The sequence below is a fragment of the Osmia lignaria genome, chromosome 10 (assembly GCF_051020975.1).
Source record: "Osmia lignaria lignaria isolate PbOS001 chromosome 10, iyOsmLign1, whole genome shotgun sequence".
In the NCBI taxonomy this organism is placed as follows: domain Eukaryota; kingdom Metazoa; phylum Arthropoda; class Insecta; order Hymenoptera; family Megachilidae; genus Osmia; species Osmia lignaria.
The window spans coordinates 5,327,910-5,347,925 of record NC_135041.1 but is presented as its reverse complement, the minus strand read 5'-3'; the positions used below and the strand labels follow the sequence as shown (position 1 = coordinate 5,347,925).

General features: G+C 38.9%; 2 protein-coding genes across 5 annotated transcripts; both read right to left on the bottom strand.

Annotated features, from left to right (window-relative positions):
* Nucleotides 1-6,019: 6,019 nt before the first annotated feature.
* On the bottom strand, nt 6,020-8,990 carry LOC117611365 (NAD kinase 2, mitochondrial). Of its 3 annotated transcripts, XM_034339314.2 has the most exons (6): nt 8,737-8,990; nt 8,317-8,378; nt 8,049-8,166; nt 7,199-7,283; nt 6,525-6,783; nt 6,020-6,393 (listed from the first exon to the last, which is right to left on the bottom strand). In XM_034339314.2, the coding sequence occupies exons 1-6, from the start codon at nt 8,988-8,990 to the stop codon at nt 6,164-6,166; spliced, it is 1,008 nt and encodes a 335-aa protein (XP_034195205.2). In that variant the 3' UTR covers nt 6,020-6,163. The 3 variants fall into 3 exon arrangements, with proteins under 3 accessions (XP_034195205.2, XP_034195192.2, XP_034195198.2); XM_034339301.2 differs by having other exon boundaries at nt 8,049-8,378; XM_034339307.2 differs by having other exon boundaries at nt 6,020-6,390; nt 8,049-8,378.
* A 1,410-nt stretch (nt 8,991-10,400) lies between these two features.
* Nucleotides 10,401-19,720, bottom strand: LOC117611351 (uncharacterized). 2 transcript variants are annotated; one of them, XM_034339286.2, is made up of 9 exons: nt 19,484-19,720; nt 18,099-18,788; nt 17,839-17,952; nt 16,927-17,766; nt 16,104-16,504; nt 14,014-15,656; nt 13,703-13,862; nt 13,569-13,632; nt 10,401-10,798 (listed from the first exon to the last, which is right to left on the bottom strand). In XM_034339286.2, exons 2-8 carry the CDS (start codon nt 18,566-18,568, stop codon nt 13,580-13,582), a joined length of 3,681 nt encoding a protein of 1,226 aa, XP_034195177.2. In that variant the 5' UTR covers nt 18,569-18,788; nt 19,484-19,720; the 3' UTR covers nt 10,401-10,798; nt 13,569-13,579. The 2 variants fall into 2 exon arrangements, with proteins under 2 accessions (XP_034195177.2, XP_034195180.2); XM_034339289.2 differs by having other exon boundaries at nt 19,499-19,720.
* Nucleotides 19,721-20,016: the final 296 nt, after the last annotated feature.

Sequence of the window (20,016 nt, the reverse complement as noted above, 5' to 3'; positions counted from 1 at the left end):
TATATTTCAAGTATTCGAATAGTAATTCAAATAAATCGAACAATTTCTGGGATTTATTACTCGTACTAATCGAGACCTATCTGCACTCAATTTCTTTCGCAGAATTTTAGTAAATTAATAAAAGTCAATAAAAGTCATTTTTTGCAGGTTGAGTAATTTAGTGAGCAGGAGCTATAGCATCGCTAAAAATGCTTTCGAAACTATAATCAGCACGTTGGATCAATTATAATAAGAATTTTCAAGTAAATTTTTTTAGATTCTATCTAAAAGCAAAAGTTTTTATAACTCTGAAGTTATAATAAAACATTACGTATAAAGGTAGTTGTTGTAAGGTTTTTTATATCTGCCGTTCTTTGTTTTCGCAATCTTTCAGTGTATTATCGAAACGGTACGATCAACAGATGAACGACCATTTTTATCCTTCCAGAATCAAAGCCCTTCTGTGTTCGCGCTTTTACTTCGCAACTTCAATATTTGAACAGTTCTTTATAAATACCTCGTTTCGACAAACATTCCACGCATTTAACGCACTTCAGTTCAATTACCTTTACCAACCTGATAGCTGGATAATTTCTCCATTAAAAAAGAGTTATTACCCCTTTGACATGGGTAATGAAAGAATGAATATAGAAGATATTTGCGATGCATTTATTCTCTAACATAAACGTGGCAATTCTTTCACATGTTTTTTCACGTACATCGATTATTCAGAATATTGGACGTTAAAAATTATTAAATAATAATTTGTTCATTTGTATATATCCTATTATATTATTGACTTATGATCTCTGTTTATGTTTTATTATTCGGACTTTACCCGTTTTTTAACTAATTGCTGTAAAAGAAGCGCAAGTTGGCTAAAAGGTACTTGAACGTAATAACGGAAACGAGAATGGCGTTCAAGTGTTCTCGAGAAATCAATTTATAAGCAGTTACCATTCTGGCGGAGGACCCGTCCGTCTTTGCCCCTGCTTTGAAATAACTCGATTCATTTCATATTGTGTATCAAAAGTTTTTCCACTTCCACGAGTTGCAATAATATTATCAGTCAGTTGAGTCATCTCGCAGAGCTCGCTGAGAATTCCCATTAAAAGATGTCAAAGGATAAGGACTTGAAAGAGATACTTCTTGAAAAAGATAAGAGCAGAGGAGGTAGTTAAATTATTGCCGACGATGATCTTTCTTCTTTCTTCGACGCCATAACTTTTATTTAGGACGCTATTTACTTTCCATTGATTTACCTATAGAGAACTGATAAGAATTATCAATATTAGGGAATGATAATAAATTTTAAATAAATTGCGAAAATTTTATACTGATGGCTGGTATAAAAGGCTTAAAATTTAAGCAATAGAATATTTAACCCTTACTGGGCAAGCTGAGTCGTCTATGGTTCGAAGTAAATTGCAATTTTTCCGAATATTTATTTTTAATAATTAGATAATTCTTTAAATATTTAATTCAAGGAACAATTACATATTAAAATAAAGCCCTTAGATTTTTAGACAGTCAAGAACAGTAAAACAATTAGTCACAGACATAAATGACCCAAGTTGTCTACAGAAACTGAAAAAATATGCTTGCCCATGGAGGGTTAATTGAACTGACAGCGGAGCTTGAGCGGACCATAAGTGGATCAGTAGTATAGATCAGGCATAATACCCACGGCTACCTACCCGCTTCGTCAGAATCGTTCTCTATACGCTTTACTATCTACTTTTACTTTATTTCTCATCCTCCCACATTTTTATCAGACACAAGATAGCAAAAGAAAATGGTCTGTCGATACTTTTAATTTTCATCCGGCGTCGAGACAGCGCGTAACTTTTATCGGTTTTATTGTAATTTCCGACTCTGTTCGATCCGTCGCGTCGTCTTGGCGGATTCCGTTCGTCGAACTTGCAAATTGCAGCCAGGTAAATCGATCGTAGAAGTTCAGGTGCGACGGGGTTGTATTATCTGTGCAAGGGAAAAGTGGTCGAGCTGCTTGGGATAGAAAGAAACGAGCAGCGGAAACAGAAACAAAGGGAGAGACAAAAGATGAAAGCTTAAAAAGAGGACATCGAATCGTAGGAAGAGGAGCAGGAAATTGGATGAAAGAAAACAAAGAAGACAGAGCGCGAGGAGAAAGGAAAGAATAACTAAACGTCGAAAGAAATCGTTTAAAGGGAAGATGGTTGATCGACGAATAACGCGGTTAGATAATGGAAAATCGGGAAGAAAGGGATTGTCTTGGAACGGATACAGGTGGAAATGTAAAATGGCAATACTTCAAATTCATTTGCCCGACAATCTCCGGTTTCTCTGGATGAAGAGTTTCTACTTCGATCGGATCGAAAGTTCCTCCTGTCGAAAACTGGGGGAGAGAAACTAATACGAGACGGTTGAGTTAGGAAGAAAATGTATACCCAGTTGCATGATTGTCAGAGGAAGAAAGAGGGAGAGAGTGATAAAAAGGAAGATCAGAGGATGATATCTCTGGTCTCTTTCGATCGTTCCGTGGTTCGTTCGTTCCGACAATTTGCATTGAAAATTCATTGGGCGAGGCGAAAGGGAGATGAGGCTCGGCCCTCTTTCGTTTACCTCGAATCGTTCGTCTTTTTGTCTTCCTTTGTAACAGATATTTTTTGGCTATGTCTCTGATAACATAGTGGTATCGTATCGCAGTTTTGCTTTGATAGTGGCAGAACTCAAAAAGTATCAAATTTGCTTTTATTGCATAGAAGGTGTATATTGTGTTTCTACTTCTATCATGTAAAACGATATATTTGTAATTCCATCAGTTTCTTTTTAATTATAATAATAAATTATCAGAACTGTACTTATTGTTAGATTTTTAAATGTAATTTAAATCCTTTAAATTTTACGTTTTTCGAGTTGTGCCACTATCAAAGATTTTAGGGGAGGAAACCCTTAAAATTGGAGGGAAAAGGAGAAAAATTCAGTAGTGGTAAATCGGTTGGACCTCGGGTGTATTCCTATCGTGTCGGTTAAAAATTCTTATGGTTACCCGATTTACCACTACTCACCCCCTTTTACCCCTGCGCTAAAGTAATGCTATATCTATATTCATCTATGATCAAAGCAAAGCAGCGGTATAATCTTTTATTATAATGTAATTATAAGTGTCTGCAAAATTGAAGAATAATGAATACAGTTATGGGAAACATCTTATTGACAATAATATTTCGAGGGAAGACGAATCGATAGATTGTAAGGGAAGAACCCAGACGCCTATCCAAAGTATCAAGATTCATTTATCCTTTGTTTCTCGCCAACAGCGACGGCTCCAATTTCGCTTTATCCCCCGGCTTACCGTAGCCATCAAATTTTCGGTGCAAAGCCGAAGCTAGCTTCACAGGACGAAGCGGAACAAGAGTGGATCAAATTACAGAGGCACGCAGCTGGATTAAAACGCTAAAGAGGAAAGAATTTCCATTGCCCTGGAAAAAAATGACATTAGCGAAATCCTCGTCGGTTCTTTCCATTTTTTTCTCCCTTCTCTATGTTCATCTTCATCCCTCTTTTCCAACGCGATTCTTTTGTTTCCGCCTCTCTACCATCTCTGTTTGTTTCTCTTTCACTCTGTCATTCTCATTTTCCCTCGCCCGGTTTCGTCGGTGAGTTCGTTTTATTTCGTCCGCCTCTCGTTCAATGATCCTCCAGTTCCCTTCCGACCTTTTCGAATTAACGTTTCACCACGAATCCGCAAATAAATTTCGCGAACCACTATTACCGGTCTGGCAAGGGAAGGAAGTAAATCTTCGGATAAGAGAAAACGGGTAGCACGGTTATCATTGAAGAATTTATGTGGTCTCGAACGTTCGTTAACCATCCTCAAAGGATCCTTTCGCCTCGGAGGAAATTCAACCGAGGACAGATTCCTCGCGAGAATGGAAATAAAATTGTAATTCGAGCTTCCTCGTAACGCGTCTGCTCCATTTTCCAACGAAGTTTCCATTACAAAATAAATTTGTTGGAAGTTTACGTGCCACGAATGGCGAATAGTTCTCTATCCAGAGAATATTCCTAAGATATTTCATCGAATATTAGAATTTAGATATAATTTCATTCAGAGATTTTCATATGCATCGTGTGCAATCGCCAAATGATTCGAATGTTTGAATTTACAATTGTGTCGAATACATTGAACCAGTAAAAAGAGACACGGAAGATCGAAACAAGAGAGAGAGAGAGAGAGAGAGAAATCAGCAGAATTTCGTTACCGAGGGCACAGTTCATTTGAGTCGAATGTTCGGGCGACGCGACGTACGCAAATAGAATGCGAAATGTCAATTACACCGTTCGCACTGTGCTTTATTAAATTCCGTTTCAGTTATTAAAGCTCTCAGAAAGTTCTGAAAATGTTCGAGATACGATACCGGTTCATTAACGCGGCGCTGAAATGAATGAGGGTGATCACCGAGTACATTTTAAAACAATTTTCACCGGCGCTTCGACAAACTTTCAATATTATATCATTCAGTTACAATACAATATACACATTCGAGATGTGTGAAAATTGAGTCTTGTTTCTCCTTTATATTTTACCAGTCGATGTAACAGGTGTTAGAAAAGCATACAATAGAGTAATTGAAATAAATCATTCTGATTATCATAATTCATTCAATTTGGAAGACGATAATTGCAGACTTTTGATGATCATCAAATTTCTCTTGTAACAAAATGTTCACGTTCGTTTTTCTTTTTCAAGAATCTTTGTACAATTGGAAGTGTCTAAAACTTCTATCGGGAAAGACAGTCGTGTTCAATTACGAAATACAAAGGGTAGGTCGATGTCGTCCGTTGTTCTTGGTTGGCCGTACGTTTGTTTGTCCTCGATGAGTTCGTCTGGGGCGGATCTCCATTGTTCTTACGGATTGGGTCTTTCGTTCAGATTAATGAGACTGGTTCTTGGTCTCCAAAATGGTCGATTGGAAAGTTATTTTAACAAGTTAACGATTCCATTGGATATCGAGAATTTACCCTAATTAGTCAGCATAAAATTCAATATCTTCTACTATCTGACGTTCATTGAATTTTCATTTGATATTTCACTAAAGACGAGTAAGAATTTATAAATTTCAACTCTTTTACGTCCTCTTTCCGGAAACGTTGACAGTGAGTACTTTACTTAGCATACTCTGTCTCAAGCATCCACAATTTGCGCTACGAGTAGTATGAAAACAGTGCATTTAGCTGAAATAGAAGGTACCTACAGTAATTTGTATACACGGTTCTCATTCTCTTTAATTGCCTTTCATTTAGAATTCTGGTTGCTAAATAAATTTTAAATTTTTACCATGTACGTGACGTCTACAATTTCCCATATGAGACGATAATTCTTTGCTTCGTATGTTTTAAACAAGCAGAAATTATACTCCATAATATAATATTCAAAAATTTGTTATTTTCAATAGCGATAAACGTGTTAATTATTATGAGTAATTTTCTTAAGAAAAGAAAGATAAAATTGCAACAGGGTAGAATTATTTTAGTCTGCTAGACTAAACCACTAAACATGTATTAGACCAGTGGAGGCAAGTAAACCAGCCAGTATACCCAGCAGTACGTTTATTCGTACACGAGTAACTTGTATGAACACCTGATCTCGAAAGTCGGGGTGTCTGCGGTTCAGCCGAAACCGAAATTACGGGGTTAATGGAAGTCTGGACGTAGCTGGCCTCCTTGCAAGGAAACGGGGAAACGGAGGTGGAAAGGTATTTCAGCTTGCTCGTTATTGTCGAAAAAGAGCAGGTTGCCCTTTGCTAGCGAAATAACCGGCCCATTCCTATCTTCCACCTTCCCCCGCGGACACTGCCTTCATTTTCGGAACAAACGGCCACGATTATTTGTTACTTTGCCCTACGCCTTTGCCATTAGAGATAAATAAGAAATCGGGCAGACCGAAAGATTGCGGCGGAAAAAGAAAGTTTCCTCGATTCTTTCATCTTTCGTAGAAGAAATACGCATTTGTTCATCGTACTGTGATATTTCTATGTCAGGAAATTGTGAAGATTATTTATTTATTTTTTCAAGATTTGTACATTTCCGACGACATAAGCAAAGGAGGCCCTATCACTTGTATAAATTTCATTAATTTAATTTAATTTATATACACGAAAAATTTGCAGGAAATTTATAAATGCGTGTCAATCAGGTGTTAGGTCATAATGATATTCATCAGGGCGTATTCAGGTTTGATGTCGAAAGAGGCACTCGCGCCATCGTTAAATGGCAAAGAAATACTTCCGTCTATTATCAGACCAGCGTCAAATCCATACGATTTTACCGTTATTTTATTACACATTTCTCTATCCGGATAACATTTGTTTCTCCAGCAACGTGGTGCACGATACATCTCGCGTATCATGTACGTCATTCGTAGATCTTCTGGAAAATATTCAAGCAAAAATCAGTGACAGACTGAAAATTTCATTGATGTCAATTATTACATCCATTCATATGAAATGATGGTTTCCGAAATATAGAAAGAGTGAAAGGGTTAATAAGAATGCTAATACCTGCAGGATACAGCAGACTTTGACGATATTTATACAATAATTTATTAGTTTCTTCGATGGTTAATTTTTTACCAGTTGCCATCTCGACGATGCTTTGAACAGTATCAGCTGGTTTAACGTTCATGGATCTGTACCAGGATCGAGAACCAGTGCCTGTGCAAACGCATATGCCTGACGACCGAAACACGTATCCTTCTTGATCTTCCACTTGTAGATGTAGCGTTATTGGTCTGACTGCCAAAAATTCTCCTATGAACACCTGAACGTTGAAAATGTTAGTTACAACACGTTAGAAATTCTCATTGTTTGTACAGTATCGAGCATAGTTGATTTCCTTGGGGAAATAGGGCCATAAGGAAATCAGAAATTCTCAAAACTTCAATTTTGATGATATTAATGATAAAAGGGATTTAGAAAAACGATAACATATATAATTAAGAAATATGAATTCAAATTCTCCCGTTTATACGTAAATGGAGGGGAGGCATAAGCCTATGTACAGTGCGCCTCCACCCTACATCCCCACTTTCCCTGGGACCGCCACTGAGGACAGGTGGGAACCTGGGAGGAACCTAGGGGAGCCTACGGAGACGGCCAGGAACCCCGGAATCCCGGAACACGAGTAGCAGGGAAAGCCGACTATGCTCGGTACTGTACAATTGCAGAAACTTAACTTCATTCAGAGCTAACCAGGGTAAAATTCTACGACGAGGCTGAAGAGCATCTGATATTTTCTTTCCTTTCGATCGTATAAGAGACCTGTGAATTACACTTGACATGAATATAGCTAATTGATTTTTGAATTGGCAAATTAGTAAAGAGAATTTAAGATTGGATCAGTGAATTATGATTAAGAAGTTCCGATTTCTTTGCACAAGTCATAATTACGCGGGTGTTATAATTTACAAGTTGTGACTGCCAAAGTTGTAGCGTACAGAAGCTATAACTTGAAACTACTTGGGGGAGAGGACCAGCCATGAAATGAAGATACATTGCGGCCTTCATGAAAATACAGAATCGGTAATACGTATAGCTTACTTAAAACTTAGAAGACTACATTCAATCTAAAACTCTGTTAAGCTGTAATATTATTGTTACAATTATTCCATCATCATTTTTTCAAAAATAATATTTAACAAAACGTTTAGATTTCTGGTGAAACACCCTGTACACGAAATATGAAGATTAAAGTACACTGGCGAGAAGGCAAGGCTTCTTTAGGGAAAATAGCGATAAAAGAGAAGCAGGAATTCTCAAAATCCTCATTTTAACGATATTAATATTAAAAGTGATTTAGAAACAAAATAAATCCCCTCCTGGGAAAGGGTGAGAATTAACATTTTCCCTGGAAAAGGCTGTTTTGATCGTAAGTGTACGCCCAAGAAAATAAAGAAACAAAATGTCAATGTTGTTTCTCTACAACGACCATATCCGTCTAATAACAAATAAAAATGCACATATTGATTTCCGACAGGAAGGAACAAGCTTGGATCAGAGTGAATAACTTTTCTATAATGCACCTACTGGCTTCTTTTCTCTCCTTTTGTACGGCCTTTTTCGTGTATGTGAAAAGGTCGACAATAAAGTCCTTCTCCAGTCATTACTGTTCGTATGCGACTTCTCATCAATAATTCGTATTCTCCTGAATGAAGTTTCTCAAATATACTCTCCATATTAGTCGTATACTTATAAGGAAGCGTGAAATAAGTATTCTTGTCCGATACTAAGGGATTGATTCCGAGCACTGGCTTTTTGTTGTCTGAAATCAACTTAGATGCCAGGAGGAACGTACCATCTCCACCGATGGGAATCACCAAGTCCGCCCATTTCACGCATTTCGTTGCGTCTCCTATCCTGAAAATGTTGAACAAGTGAAATTAGATTAGCACGTTCCCTCTTATATGTACCATTTTCGGTACTCGTTGAACTTCCTGCTCAGGCCATGCTATTATTTTTGTAATCAAAGAAATGACAATTGAGTACGTGTTATAGCGTGAATAGATAGCAGCTAACAACACCGAGTCGCGTGGCACGGAACGCGTTAGTATTGTCAATGCTAATTGCCAAGTACCGTGCGTCGCCGACTCTCCGGACGGATCTTTGAAAAGTTAAAAAATTATAAGTTTCCATTTTTACAGTTGACAATTTTAAATTCCAAATTTTTAAATTTTCCAATCAACTTTAATCTTTTTTTTCAATATTCCCTTCTTACCTTTTCGTGATACGAAAACTAATATCGAGTTTCTTGAGAACAGCTGCTAGGTTTTGCTCGCAAGAAATCTGTTCTTGATGCTCGGTAAGAATTTCTTGCGGATCCTGTCCCTCCTCTTTTATCCTCGACAATATTTGATCTTCGTTCAGATCGGGATTCCGAAATTTAAGGTACTCCAATGAGGACAGTCTCGAAACACCGAGCACCAATTGCGGTCGATAAGACGTACTATTTAAACAGGTCGACAGTTTCATGATGAAAATTTTCAGTCTACGTAATCGATTCAGGTTAGTTCGTTATCGGCGCTGATAAAATATTGATACATTTTCGAGCAACGTGCTGCGCAATCATTTCTGATCGATACCAATTAAACGAGAGAGTTAGTTTGATCTCATTATGATATTAAATATTGAATCAGGGGATTGTTCGCTCGCTGCCGCTTTCAAACTAAATATTCAATATATTACCTGACATTTAAACGGCAACAGAGTGTAACTTCACTACGATGAATCGTTAATAAGTTTACTTTATCGTGGCGCAAAATTTGATGGGCCAATATGAGTGCTTTTATAATTGCTCTGTTGCTTAATGAATTTCGGTTTAACTGGAAACAAAATTAATACAGCTTCAGAGAAATTAGGTATTATAAAATATGTAGTTCCAGATATCAAAGTTTTAACTACGAAACGCGTTTAATAAATAATATTAGCAATTTTTAATTGGTCGTTAATAAAGTTCTTCTGTGTTTCAGAATTTTAGACTTCAAGATATCTTCACGGTTATCAGCTGTTCGTTCATTTCAACTTTGAGAATCCTGTTTCCGCGATTCTCTAACATTGTACGTTGTTTCAACTTCGTTTCAAGTTGGCAGAGTATACAACAGTGACGAGGACGTCGTATAAGGAAGCATGTTCTTCAGGATTACTCGCGTGTCCTAAGTGATACTTGGCACTCAGGTCGTAGCGAGGTTGCGTGTCTTGTACGCCCGCTTTTGGCGAACTTCGCCGCAAACTTCCTCGAAATTTTCGTCTCAATGGACACTGACCATTAAAGCCACTTAAGGTACTAGGATCGCTCCTCGAGTTCGCTCGCCCGAGGATGTCCTGTCGTCCAGCAAATATTCTTGAACAGTACAGTGCCGAGATTTTAGCCGTTGACTCTAAAGAGTCGTCGAGTTTCCTGGAGAGACGTTATTCATCAGCTTTGTGATCTTCTTACCTCTTCGTAATACAACTTGAACAGCTATGTCGATATTTAATTTCTTACTCATGTTCTTTGTACTTAATCTTAATACATTTTTATAAAATTAGCTATCTATGTGTACCATAACAACTGTGTGTAAATTTCAGTAAAGGTATTAAAAATAATTAATTTATGTCGATCAGTGACACCTTAAAATAAAGAGAAAAATCGAATACCGTTACTAATAATACAAGGTAGAAAATTGAGAGCTTAAATTTAAAAATTAATTACTCGTATCCTCAACCCATTAACATCTTACTCGTTTGATTACACTCTTAAGTAATTACTTATTTAATTTAAATGAAAAGAAAATTCTACCACGTGTTTTCGTTTTTTTTTTTGTTTCTTTTTTTTTAACGTTAATGGGATAATAATAAAATCATAGTTTCAAGAGTTGCAAGTCTTTACAAACAATTACATGGTGATTAGACAGATCGATGCATATTAAAATTGATTCCAATGAATGTAATTTATTTCAATTAATCTATTCTATTAGGATGAAGATATAGCAGAGGGAAATTCTTTGAAAATTTTCGAAATTTCATGCATATGCATGCAGTACGGTTTAATGTGGCTTGTTAAGTTTGGTAATGCGGCAGGATAATTGTATTTCCGTAAAATTTTTATTACACTACGAGACATGACAACGAGCCGCCCCCGACGATAATTACACGTCCTATGCAGGTTTTAGCTTCAAGCGGATGCTTCAACCGAGTTTCTGCTACGTTGCTCGTCGGCGAACTTTGCAACAAACTTCCACGTTCTTTTCCTTCCTCACAGTTGCTGACCACCAAAGCCACTTATGACGCCGTGACATCCCCTACAGGAAGAAATTTGTTTAGTCGAACTTTTAAGCCCAAGGGAAGAACGGTTAAAGTTTGTTTCCCCGGTCACGCTTTCGAAAATTATATCCCACTACGAATAGAATGCTAAATGTAACTCTGACACTACATTAGCCTCCCTCTTCTTCAACTTCCTGGTTAATTTATTCGTTAATTTATTCTTTGCCCTCTTAATCGCCCTTCAAGTTGAAGTAGGTAATTTAAATTTAACTTGGATTGTTACACCAACTTTGCTATACATTTTTTAAATGCTTTTTAACAAAGTAGTACATTTTTATACAATTTATACTCATTTTTATTAGGGATGTGCGGGTATTCAAAAATTCAAATGGAGCTCGGGATGGGAATTTTTCCGGGATGGGATCTAAATTTCTTCGAAACTCAATTACATCCCTTTAAATTAAAAAAATTAAGATAAGTCTGAAAAATCATCCCCGAAATGCAGCGTCGGCTCCCAAGTCAAATTCGAGTTCCGAAATTACGGGGAAATTTACATACTGGACGAACTTTTTGTGCTCCGTCCGAGGCTGGAAATTAATATCCGAATTTTCGTGTACCCGCCGCCGCCCAATTTTTATCTATTCCCTTAATAATCCACAAATTCCTCTTATCAAATATTGTAGTCTTCAAATTAATGGTTTCGTACTTAGACTATCCTTCTTCAGTACCACGAGCTGGCAACCTGACAATAATTAACAGGTGTGTGATAAACCATTTGATTTCTTGGCGGTCCATAAAACGCGTTCACGTTCTGCACGTTGTATCCACCGTTACACACGCAATATCCTCCGTATCCATTGTAGTATCCTTTGTTCAAGTTTACGTAATTCTGATTGTACATATTGTTACGATTCTCGAGAGGTTTTCGAGCGATCGGACATCTCTGGATATTATTTACCCCGTACAACGGACGATGGATAAACGAATCTTGTATCGAGCCGTAGGTTGGGTTACTTTTCGACGACCAATAGTCCATCGAGCAGATTTCGTTCGATCCGTTCCAACCAGAATTCGACTGAACGGAGTGGGTTCTATTATCAAAATGACGAACGCACGGAGTGCAACGTTCGAAATACTCGCAAGAAATCGATGGATCGATTGATGAATACTTGACTCTCGCATCGTTTCTAATTAGATCGCATTGTACCATGCTGTGATTCGTCGATGGATGAACGAGCCTCGCGCAGCAAACAAAACTATCGCTTATCCTCGAACTACGACAGAAGCTTTCCCTCGAAGCGGAAAACCCTCTGCAATCATTTCGTCTTCTGGGTCTGTCCATCCAAGTGGTCGACTGGCTCGTTATTATCGTTCCCATTTCGATTTTGCACGGGGACCATTTATACGAACTCTTACGAGATATTTTGTCCCGCTTTGAAGAAGTCATGATCATTTCATCTTTATAGGATAACGTTTCAGATGCGATCGTTGCCACTGATGCTGTTTCTGACATATCAATTTTTTGAATTTCTGTACTTGATTCTTCAGCTATTTCTTCAGACTCTGTCTTTGACTCTTCTTCTTGAATCGTCATCAAGTTCTTCGTTATGCTTGGTTTATGCTTTTCGTTATTCTTTTCGTTATGCTTTTCGTTATGCTTTTCGTTATGCTTTTCGTTATGCTTTTCGTTATGCTTTTCTTTCACTTCAACTTCCGGCATTGCTGTAGAGTCTCCATCCGTTTGACATATTTGAGTGGTGACCAAACCCGTGCAAGAGTCTTCGCACGTCGACCATCTGACCTTCACGCAAGTGCCCATCGCTGGTATGCAATATTTTTGGACTTCCCCTCTGTAGCAACTGGATCTTTTCAACCTCTCCGGCGGAAAGATACAATTCAACGACAGGCATGGTCCGGCATTATCGCATCCACCTGTATTTATCGATTTGTCCCTGTAAGCGCGCAGAACCAAGCATTTATCGCCACAGTATTCCGGGACTACCATTCCAGGTTTCGGCTGAGAGTTTTCATTCTCTGTTAATGACGAAGGGATGTCCGTCATCGAATAGATTTCCGTGGTTATGTATATATTGTCGGTTTCGACGTATGCTTCTGTTGCAGTGTCTTTTGTGTTAGAAGTATTGGGTGAGGAACTCGGTCCTTGACTATATTCTACTTCCGATGTTATCAAAGGTTTAGGTTTAGTCATGGTTTTCTTCTTCGGTTTCGCATCCATCTCGCGATCGATATGGACTTTGTTTGATTTGGGAAGATCGTATTCACTCATTGTGATTTAATGTATCTATATTTTTTGTAATTTCAAGTCCCAAAGCTATTGCATTTGAAAATTAGAATAAATACGTTAATAGTAAACTGTATCAGACATTATTGTTTTTATGGTAATTACCTTTCAAGAACTGTTAGGTAACCATGTTTCTCTTTGTATCAAAATATTAATCAATGTCTATTACGCTGTAATTCTCTGTTACATTTATAAATTACGATGGGCTATAAATATCGAAAATTACACTTTTGATTTAAGGTTCATATTTTACACATCTATGCTGTAAGGTTAGGAGAAATTACGACATGTGTACGTAATGAACTTGGATAGATTTACAACGTCGCTTCATTTGCATAATGAACACAGCAACTTGTTATATATACATGCAAGGATTAGAGTTTCACTGCATTGTTTGAAAAATAATCTTTAGAAAATAAGAATTTTAAAAGAAAGAATTAGATAAATCAAAAGTCATGATAAAAGGGATAAATTGCCTTATAATTAGCATAATTAAAATCACTCACCATCAAGCAAATTATCCAAGCTTCTTTTTACCACAAGGACCACTACATTTATTGCAAGGGGAGCCTAAACAGTCAAAGAACAAAGCCTATTATATCATCATCATCTCTAAATTGATGAAAATATACACCATTACCACGATCATTCGACAAGTGCCTATCATCGTCGATAGCCGGGTCCATCGAAACTCTCTGATCCCTTTCTCGGACGGCAGATCTCTTTTGTTCCACATAATAATACTGCATCGATACACGTGACGATTCGCGCGTCATAGACTGCCCCCTCGAGCTGCTAGCCTGTATAGAATATTCAATTTCATCGTACCGTTCTGTCTGACCATTAATTTCCATCGGTGCCTCCGGTGTAACCATGCCCGATGAATATTCAGCGGAATTCATCGGTTGATTGGTTACGCCGGAAGCAAGACGTAAGGCTGAACGTTTGTACCGATGCGACGTCCGTTTCTGGTTGCTGATCTTCGTCGTTGCTTCCGTCCAGAGTCGTTCGCAATTTGATATTCATCAGCACCTGCCTCTTTTTGTTGCCCACTTGAAACTCCGACAAAATCTTCGTCAGAATCGTACTAGACGTTTGCATCTGCACGCTCACGTAGTTTCGACCTCCTTTGAACTCCCTGTAGAATTCCATCGGTTTGGAAGTACCCGCCGTGTCTTGGAGATTGACTGCGCCGTCTGTCAACGGAGTTATCGAGGTGATTGCTTCCGACTTTTCCGCATACGTGTCTATGGCGGTCGACTGAACTTCTTTCGTGTCCTCCGTTGTCTCTTCTTCTATTTCTTCCTCGGGAATACTTTCCTCTTTTTCATCTACGGATGTAATTTCTTTTTCTTCTTCTACGGGTGTACTTTCTTCTTCTTCCTCCACGGGTGTACTTTCTTCTTCTTCCTCCACGGGTGTACTTTCTTCTATTTCTTCTATGTGCGTAGTTTCTTCTTTATCTTCCGCAGATATACTTTCGTACGTTTCTTCTACGGGTGTACTTTCCTCTTCTTCTATGGGTATAGTTTCTTCTCTTTCCTCTTCCAATGATGCACTTTCCGGTGCATCGTCCGCCGTTATTGGAGATGGCAATGCAACTTCATTACCCGTTTCCTCCGTAACTTGCACTTCTGAGAAAACTGGAGCAACTGGTGTTCCTTGCGGGTTGCACAAACACAATTGTTCGAGCAGCTTCTTCGAGTCTTTGTTACCACACGTCACTCGAAGGTTCTTGATGATTTCACATTGAACTTTTTTGGCGGTCAATGACGATCTTGCGTCGACTTTTTCTGCTGCTTTTGTTATTGGTCTCTGTTTCAGCGTACTGTCTCTCTTGTTGCTAGATACTGATGCATTCCTGTTATTACCTTCAGGTTTTGGGACTTTGGGGCTTGTCACTGCAACACTTTTACTCTTTTGACCTGCGTTACTTCTCGTATCTGGTTTCTTAGGCGTAAGCATACTCGTTCGCGTCGGTTTCTTTGTTTCTTCTTTGGGAGATGGAAGGGGCTGCACAGGGGAATGCGCTTCCTCGATCATTGGAACATGTTTACCTTTCACGGGTAAGGGCCTATCACTGGATGGTCTTTCCACGATCGCGTCAGAATAGGTTTCCCGACGTCTCACGGCTCTTATGCTCTTCTGGTACGACACACTTTCCGTGACGCAAGGAGGATCACAGGGTTCGATCAGGCGAACGGTGCTCATATCAATGACCATGGTGTTACATTCTGTTCCTTGATCGTACCCTGGCATCTCATTTCTCTCCTGAGCACGAGATCCCATCTTTCGGGTAGTCTGATTTCTAGGATTAGTACTTCTCCGGTTGCCAGACGTACCTGGCTGTTCTCTCCCGTTCTGAGTTGGACGTCTGCTCGCATTCGGATTGGAAACTTTCCTTCTTTGATTAGAACCGCCGGGTCCGTCGCTGCCGCCTCTTTCGCGAACAATACCACACGTGGGTAGCAGCTGGTACGTCGGAGATCCTTCGTTACAAGGATACATGTTCTCTTGAATATCACAGGGACCGCCGAAGCAAGAACTACACTCTAACGAAGTCGCTTCTTGCCCGTTTTGACAGACTTTGCAAGCTGAAAATGTAAACGTTGCGCTGTACAGGGGATCGATGAACTTAAATTTAACCAATTACCTACCACTCGCGAATACTATCACTTTATAACTGAATAGTAACATCCGGTATATATTATCTCACGTGCAGTGACCATCGTGATTATTTCACCCCATTAGACGTTAACTTAACCCTCACACTGCATCTCTGTGTCATTCGTGTCCCTGCAATTTCTCCCTCTTCTTGTGACTGCAAGCAGTGGCTACAGATTTTTATCCTAAACAACAAAATAACGTTTGATACAAAGTTTCAGCTTTGATCGCTAATATATTTGAGTAAAAAATAAATAAAATATAGATAGAACAAAATCGACACGAAGTATGCAGTATGAGGGTTGGAAAAGTACGATGAGTAACCCTCGAGGAGGTAAAAATGACCCAGTATCGATTGGGTTAAGATACAAACTTACTTTCATACAATGATTGTTCACATTCTGTCAATCCATTGTTCAAATTTTCATTTAAGGAGCAGCAAACGTTTCCACAGTAAGTGGCATCACAATTATTCAATTCAATTAATGTTCCATTCCAATAATCATTAGGTGTTTCTGATCGATCCATATAGGGAACACATTTCTCACGATCTTTGCTACGATCCTTCGTGTATTTCTTCCTTAATTTATTCGATTGTTTCATAATCTGATAGATACTTGTCGTTGCCATTTTTACTAAATGTTTATAAGTGTCCTGTAGTTGCGACCAGATCTTTGCCTTTCGAATATCTTCCCATACAGAATGGTCGATTCCTTCGCATTGTTGATTACAGTCTGCTGTTTTTCTATTCATATACATGTTACTTTCCGTTTGCGCTCTACGAAATATTTGATGCGTTAATTTGGAAAGTACAATTTTTGGCTAAAAAAGTTATGATGATCTATACTATCAATGGTAACAAAATTACTAGGGGTGTGGAGGTACCCAAAAATTCGGCTCTGTTAAGTTCGGTATTTGAGCCTAGGATGGGATTGGGTCGGGTAATGATCGAGTCGAGGCAAATTGGACGTCCAGGATTCGGGTACCCGTAATTTCGGAACCTTAATTCGACTCGACACTCGAAACTCAAGTCGACTCACAAAATAACTTAAATTTTAAGTTTGAAAGTATTTTCATATGTCATTGTATATAATTGAATCTCAAGTCGAATTCGATCCGAATTTTCTAAAATCATTTCTCAATCCCAATTCCATTATTCTACAATTACAATTAAAATCTACAGGGTGTACTACTATTTACCTGCAATCACGTGATTCTTGGAAGCTGATACTCGACTTGAGGTTTCTCATCGTCTGCTCACAAGGCGATCCCTCCGTCCTTTCCTCTACACTCTGATTATCAAACCTTTCCATGGATGTAATTCGATCCGAATAACTGCGCGTCACAGCAGCAGGTAGAGCTTTGCAGTTCACACTGCATTTTGCATTTTTCCCGTGCTGTTTCTTTGATTTATAACGTTCTCTCGACGAGTCAGACATATTTTTCCTCGCAGACAATTGTTCCTTTCGTTCCTGCTCGTTTTTAAGCGATTCTTTCGAATCGATGCATAGCTGGAACACCTGTGCGGATCTTAAATTGCACACGTCCGCGATACTCTCCCCGATCTCGACGAATAAGCTCGCCTTAGACGGTGTACACTTCCTGGAGCAGAACGAGCACGACGAATGATTCGTTCTCGTATTATTGTCCGCCTTGGCGAAGTGTACTCGTTGCAGACAGTGCTTGCTAGGTTCCTTAGGTTCGTTGGATGGAAATTCACACTTAGCCTCGATTGGAAAGGAACAACATTTCTCAGTTTCCGCGTAAGACACGAAACACTGTTCGTGTTGCGGGGACGAAGCGAGGCTAAGATTCGAAGAGTACATCTTCATCTCGCGCGGACAACAACACTCGTCGAAACACGTGTTGCCACCCTCGAATTCCATGTTCTGCCAGTTTTGGTAAGCGTTCAGGTTATCCTGAGGGATCTCCATGATGTAAGACTCACAGTTGCCGCAACAATTCTCGAAAGTGCAACGGAAATTCGAGCTATTTTCGTCGCTTCCATCTGTCTTCTGCTGAACAGACGATCCTTTGCTTCTGCGTTCGACAGAAACCATTGTTGCGTATTTGTGTACGAAATGGCAATGTTTATGATAAATTATGGAATACCTGTTCGTTTCTTGTTTCTTGCATTTCTTCATTTTACTCAGGTTAAAGAATGATCCGGTTAGGGAGATGGGATTCGAGCGTTTTCTTCGTTTCTGCTCCCATTTTTTATTATTCCTAAAGGATAAATATTATAATATTATAAATATTATAAAAGATAATATTATGTTATAAAAAGATTCTCATTTAGTTCTTATAAAAATATGAAATGAAAACGGGGGGTTTAAAAGAGATAATGATATTAAAGCTGCAATATTAATTACTCATCACAGCAGCGTTTAAAAGAAACATTGTACTTCGGCTCCACCATATTGATCTTCTGGTTCGTCGGCGATTCTTGATGTAGAACAACGTTAACGTTAAATCCGCTCTTGCACCGGCCGCAGGGTTCATTAGACCCATTTACATCGAATCCCGCTGTGTCGTTCTCGTTTCCGTAATTATCATATCGTGACTCTTGCTCTCTGTATTCCGACATATTGTTCTCGTTGAAATTTCTCGTTTTCCCGTCGGAAAAACTTCCCCGCCAACTTTCAACCTTCCCGTGTTCGCATATTTTCCCGTGATTTCCACTTTGCCGACACGCTTCCCGATGCTCGGTACAATTTTGCAGCTGATTTCGCGTGGAATCGCAGCAGAGAGAATTCATTTCCAATGAATCGTTTGATCTTCTTGATTTCTGACAAACGCTTCCACCAGTGGCACTCGTGTAACTGTTTCCATTGAAATCCATGATACAGCGTTGTAAGTTTGATGGCTGATGATCTTTGAAATTAATTAATTAGATAACTGTCAGGGTGAAAAGGGCAGAGGTGATGGTCTTTATCTTCTCGATTGATAAGATTCTTCTACTTTTTACTGCATTATCTTCGATCGTAGATTGATTAAGCTACCCTGCTTTGATACTGGGTGTATGGACTCGTATTGCGTACTGAGGGGGTGCGTAACATGCTCTGAAAATTTCCATAATTTCATGTATTCATGCAGATCAAGGTACTTCGATTTGCATGCTGAGACGATGAAGTTTTTCTGCTATCCCTGATCGATCAGTAGAATCAAGGCTAAAAGCTTCTAAACTTCTTAATACTCGGACGGCGGACCATGGAGAGAACTTCAATTTTAATTTAAATTTGATTTTTCATATGATTATTATTTTCCAAACACTGTTCGTACAAAAATTATACATTTAACTTTAAGTTAATATCCTTGTATATATTTTGTAACTTTGGGTCTCGATTGACCCAATAATCCGCTGTCCGAGGATTAATAACGAGGGTATTCAGCAAACCTATCATCGGAATAGTATAAATTGTAACTTTTTAACTGAAGCAAGTTTAATCGACCACCCTTGTTCCTTGCCCAAAGCTGCGCACTTATTCTCAGCCCCCATGCACCCTTTCGAAACCGATACCCTCGTCTAACCATTCACCCAATCTCTTCCGCTCTTTACCGAATACCCATTGTTCACACCTAACGCGTCCAAAGTTCATTCAACCGTACGACAATAGAGTGGGATCCGGCTACATCGTGGAAAGATATCCGCGATAGCGAAAAATTGACGCGAAAAAAACGGGGTAAATGAAAAATTTACAACGCGAACGCCGATGAACGAGGCCGAACAATGGGCTTTTGGTGGTGTTCCCGTTACCGTTTGCGAGCTTACGAACGATGGACGCGTCACATTTTCCAGCGGCTCGGCGGCGGAGGCACGCATGAACTGCGAAGGTGTGTTTCGTTTACTCGGGAACTTGTTAAATTTGAAATTTGTCGGGGTTAGTTGTCATTGCCGGACGGAGGGTGGCCGAAAGTTTGGTTACGAGAGGTTGGGAAACATTCGCGACTGTTATCAGGCGGCGCAGTTATCGTGGCGTATTTTTACGCTCGCACGCACCGACCGCGCGGAATATTCAGGGAACATCGAAAACAAACGCTCGGCAACTCGAAAAGAATATCCCATATTTTCGTAGCACGTTCAGTAAATATTATCAACTTCTATCCATCTGTGAATTAAAAAATGAACTCTATGAATATTTGACAAATATATCGAACGTCCATTAACTTGGACCGTTTAAACGTCCTCATAGTATGAACATTCGAAACATGCCTGAATTAACGTGAAAATTATTATCTGTAAAAATGAAATTAATTAACGTGTTTAATATAGTAATAAATCAGAGGGTT

What these genes read in the sequence shown, in the direction of transcription:
- LOC117611365 (XM_034339301.2), bottom strand. Translation starts at nt 8,990, where the DNA reads ATGAAACTGTCGACCTGTTTAAATAGTACGTCTTATCGACCGCAATTG. An exon ending in AAAGGAGAGAAAAGAAGCCA is followed by an intron (nt 7,284 to 8,048) that starts GTAGGTGCATTA and finishes TGTAATTCACAG; the next exon opens with GTCTCTTATACGATCGAAAG. An exon ending in CCTGGTTAGCTCTGAATGAA is followed by an intron (nt 6,784 to 7,198) that starts GTTAAGTTTCTG and finishes TTCAACGTTCAG; the next exon opens with GTGTTCATAGGAGAATTTTT.
- LOC117611351 (XM_034339286.2), bottom strand. Translation starts at nt 18,568, where the DNA reads ATGGATTTCAATGGAAACAGTTACACGAGTGCCACTGGTGGAAGCGTT. An exon ending in AAGAAACAAGAAACGAACAG is followed by an intron (nt 17,767 to 17,838) that starts GTATTCCATAAT and finishes TGTCGAACGCAG; the next exon opens with AAGCAAAGGATCGTCTGTTC. An exon ending in TGAACAATCATTGTATGAAA is followed by an intron (nt 15,657 to 16,103) that starts GTAAGTTTGTAT and finishes TTACATTTTCAG; the next exon opens with CTTGCAAAGTCTGTCAAAAC.